Source organism: Pyxicephalus adspersus, chromosome 2 (assembly GCF_032062135.1).
Source record: "Pyxicephalus adspersus chromosome 2, UCB_Pads_2.0, whole genome shotgun sequence".
NCBI lineage: Eukaryota > Metazoa > Chordata > Amphibia > Anura > Pyxicephalidae > Pyxicephalus > Pyxicephalus adspersus.
Genome location: NC_092859.1, coordinates 160,520,214 through 160,524,539, shown reverse-complemented (window position 1 = coordinate 160,524,539; position 4,326 = coordinate 160,520,214). Strand labels below are relative to the sequence as shown.

Below are 4,326 nucleotides of genomic sequence, written 5' to 3'. Positions count from 1 at the left end.
CTGAGCACCCTGCCCCTGTGCACCTGATTACTGCTCCCCACCACAGGTTTCCCCATCAGGGTCACATATGAGGTATTTCCCCTCCCATGAATAGATGAAAATGACATTTTTGGGATTTCAGGATTCATTTTTCTTGTTTGTCTCCCCAGGAATACGGATTTTCAGGGGGCTACAGTGGGATTGGCCTATGTGGCTACGATGTGCTCCGAGTCCCATTCCTGTGGGGTCATTCAGGTGAGGGACTTTAAATATCTGACTCCTCTTCATGTCCAGTGACCCCTGAATCCAGGTTGCTGAATGTGCGGGTGAATCTCCACAAATGATTCTTCTGTCTGCGTCTTCTGCAATTTTTGTTTGCCATCTGACCCTCTTATCTGCTGGCAGGATCACACCAGGGCCGCCGTCTCCGTTGGGGCCACAGTTGCTCATGAAATGGGACACAACTTGGGGATGAATCATGACACCAGCTCCTGTTCCTGCGCTGCTGATTCCTGCATCATGTCTGCCACCCTGAGGTTTGTGTCACCCCGAAATGTCATTGGTCTTTTCTATGAGGGATTCGTGTTGTCTGGCTGGATTGTTGGGTATCCAGCACCTTTCCTGCTCTCAGGTTTTATCAGCAGAAACACAAAAATCATTCAGCATTTGGTGCCGAACTTTAATCCTTCCACTTATTGGGGGGCTGGAAAATCCTCTTCAGACAGCTTTGTGGGGGGTTTAACCTTTCCCTTTGTACCCAACACCATGGACAGATTGTATGTTGTGTGTTTTGTGTTGTGCAGCATTTTGTATGGTTTCTGGGTGGAATGAGGAGTCATTGTAATAATGTGATGGTATCACTACTGGGCCAAATTCGGGAAACCCCATCCCTAAATGAAGAATGAGCCATACATTAATGAATCAGATCCTGATCTCTGTCATGTTCTCTCCATACAGTTATAACACCCCCAAACTCTTCAGTTCCTGCAGTCTTGCAAATTTTCAGGAGTTTATATTTGACCGAATGCCGTCATGTATGAAGACCGAGCCCTCCAAGCAGTACATTAAATCACCTTCTGTGTGTGGCAACAAGTTCACCGAGATCGGGGAGGACTGCGACTGCGGCACCGTGAAGGTAAATATCTGCCTGGAGAGCGCCATCTACAGTTTGTTTATTTATAAACCTTGACCGTTCGGGGAGGCTATAAAATGTGTACACAGCAATCTGATGTCTCTGGGTGAAAGACTTCCCTTTATATAAATACATCTAGAAGAGGGCGGCGGTTAGCAGATTGGATTATTCAAAATCTTTATATAAAATGCATTGGAATTGTCTATGCTCCCTTTATCCCCCCTATTATAACAGGGGTACATCCATTACCATGTAAACCGCGCCATGATTATTGGTCATCCTGCATCATCATTGCCTGTGTTTGACCACCAAGGGGTCTGCAGATTTGATTCCAGCTGGGAGGGCTGTCAGGCCTTTAGAATTGAATATATTTATATATTTCTGTTTTTCAGGAATGTACCAATCCATGCTGTGATGCTGCCACCTGCAAATTCACAAATAATGCTAAATGTGCAGCTGGAGAATGTTGTCAGAATTGTAAGGTGAGTGTGATGTCAGACATTACTGCTTTATATAGGACAGGGAATCTCACCCAATCAGTGGGAAGAGTCTGCCACATGTGCTCGTACTCAGGTATTCCTCCATGTTTTCCAACCCACATCACACAGGAAACCTTGATGCGTTTCACATCTCTAGCAAGGTTTTTTCTGTGAAATGCAGTGAATCTATTAAACATCTTCCGGTACCACAAGACTGGAAGGATTTCTTTGTTAATAATTAGACCTGGCATGGTCTGAGGCACCACTGACATTGAACGCACATGGAGGAGGACTAATGGTTGTTTCTCCATTCCAGCACCAGAGGAGTTCCTCAAGACCTGGATATCATTCTAAAGGGGTCTTCTGGGGGTATAAATCCTGGGAAGGGCTAATATAGAGCAATGAACCAGAAGGGATGGGAAAAGGTCAGATAAAGGGAAGATGGAGGATTCCCTTTTTGAAGTGAGGAATTCTAGTTTGTAAAATTTCTATTGAAGGCCCTAAATTCAGAATTGTCTTTGCCTACAAAGTTTGGATCCAGCAAAGTTCAATGATCTGACCCCCCCAATATCTCTGGTCTCCTTGCAGATCAAGGCAGCGGGCACAGTTTGCAGAGCTATGAATGATGAATGTGACCTGGCAGATATGTGTGATGGGAAGTCTCCGGAATGTCCAACCGATCGCTACATCTACAATGGTCATCCCTGCAATGACGGACGAGGTTTCTGCTACAATGGGAAATGTCCAAGTTTGGAGAACCAGTGCAGGGACCTGTGGGGAGCAGGCAAGTGAACCCCAATATCTTTTTGTATTTATCTGCTGCATATATTGTCATCGGATTGTTGATCTCTCGTTGTATGTTGGTTATTCACAGAGGAATTATTCAATGAATAATGATTTGTCTGTTGATCAGCAGCTATCATTATATTCAATGTTTTGTAATGTGACAGTGGCTGTCAATTCACCTTACTGGGAAAACCATGTGCCAATCCAAGCAACCAGTGTCCTATCTGTCATTTTATAGCTGCAGAGACAGTGGATTTCAGATCTGATCTCCCTTATTGTATCTCATGTATTTCCAGTTTACAGGTTTCATATCAGCCATTGATAATTGGTTTATCTTCTCTCCCCAGGTGCTTCAGTAGGGCAGGACTTTTGCTTTAAATACAATGAGAGAGGAACCAACTATGGGCACTGCCAGCAGATTGGCAATAACTACGTCCGGTGTGGGGTAAAGTGAGTATTCTATTGCAGCTTACTTATATCTCAGAGAAGTATTCAGGCTGTCATGGCCTCCTTGTCATAATACTTACTGACTGGCCCTGATCCCCATCAGAGACTTGGTGAAGACAGGATCATCATTGTGTGATTTCCCCCCCCCCCCCCAGAGTCAGAGCTTGAAAAGAATAAATGATCAGGAAAATATATGACCCCATTTAGGGTCACCCCGCCATGATTATCTGATGCCGCCTCTTTTATGTGCTATTCTAACCATAATACTGTAGCCAATGGCATAGTAGACAATCAAAGCCCAGAGAACGCATCTACTGATAAGATCCAGGATCAGTTAGTTTAGTGGTGACAGACTTATATCGGAATCTCAGCATTTGTCTCATCTTCTGTGCCCAGTTTGTGAAATTTCAGAGCATCGCAGATAAGTGCCGCTGGTAATGATGGGTGTAAGCTGTGCTGCCTAAACACCATCTATAGGTGAGGGGAAGCCGGGCTGACGGGATAATATTGTGCGTCATGTTTCTTTTAGTGTGTTAGGGGCTGATTTATATAACGGTGGTCATCCCTCTCTGCTGTCTGTTAAACTCACATTATGCACAGCTCACATTTCATGGCCAATGGGTAAAAATCTCATGGTTTATTTCTGCAGTGATATAAAGTGCGGAGTGTTGTACTGCGCTGGAGGAGCCAACAATCCCAAAGTAAATGCACCTGTGGCCTCCATCTCCACCTGTCGGGGGGTCCTGCATGCAGCTGGGATGGTGGAGAATGGAACGATGTGCGGAGTGGGGATGGTAAGAAGAGTTTATAGATCAGTACCAGCAAACGTTGTGCCCAGAGATGGATTTATTCTATACAGATACTTTGTTTTGTTTATAAACCATTTATAATAACTACGGATCAATCAAAGGGACTCAATGGGCTGATTTATTAAAGCTCTGCAAGGCTGGACAGGATACACTTTCATTAGTGAAGCTGGGTGATGCAGCAAACCTGGAATGGATTTCTTAAAAGTTGTCTGCTATTTCTTAGCAAATGTTTTCAGTCCTGGATCAGATCAGGTTATTTGGATCACCCAGGTTCACTAATAAAAGTGTATCTTCTCCAGTCTTTGAGAACTTTATTAAATCAAAGCCATTGTGTGATAAATGGGGAAAAAAACTATCTCTGGTTAGTGGTGTGTGTATTTTGTGTGTACATTATGTGTATAGTGATTGTGTGTGTGTGTATGTACCCCGTGTATAGTGTTTGTATGATGTGTGTGTGTGTATGTTGCTTGTATAGTTATTATATGGTGTGTGTATGTTGTGTGTATAGTGTGTGTATGTTGTGTGTATGTGTATATTTTTGGAGAGAACTGAGTATTTCTCCTGTTTTCCTTGTAGGTTTGTTACAATGGGAAATGTGTCAGTGTAAACAGCGCCTTCCGTTCTGCAAACTGTTCTGCCAGCTGCCCAGGACATGGGGTAAGAGCTTCCTATGTATATCAGGGGATGGGGGTAA

General features: G+C 43.9%; 1 protein-coding gene across 2 annotated transcripts in view; it reads left to right on the top strand.

The window, feature by feature from the left end:
* Positions 1 to 4,326, top strand: part of LOC140324826 (zinc metalloproteinase-disintegrin-like VLAIP-B) — a 45,694-nt gene that overhangs the window by 30,849 nt on the left and 10,519 nt on the right. For both annotated transcript variants that reach the window (XM_072402950.1, XM_072402949.1), the window contains 8 exons: positions 150 to 234; positions 385 to 515; positions 937 to 1,114; positions 1,504 to 1,593; positions 2,179 to 2,374; positions 2,724 to 2,826; positions 3,473 to 3,617; positions 4,209 to 4,289. In XM_072402950.1, the coding sequence (XP_072259051.1) occupies positions 150 to 234; positions 385 to 515; positions 937 to 1,114; positions 1,504 to 1,593; positions 2,179 to 2,374; positions 2,724 to 2,826; positions 3,473 to 3,617; positions 4,209 to 4,289 (1,009 nt within the window). The remainder of the gene's footprint in view (positions 1 to 149; positions 235 to 384; positions 516 to 936; positions 1,115 to 1,503; positions 1,594 to 2,178; positions 2,375 to 2,723; positions 2,827 to 3,472; positions 3,618 to 4,208; positions 4,290 to 4,326) is intronic.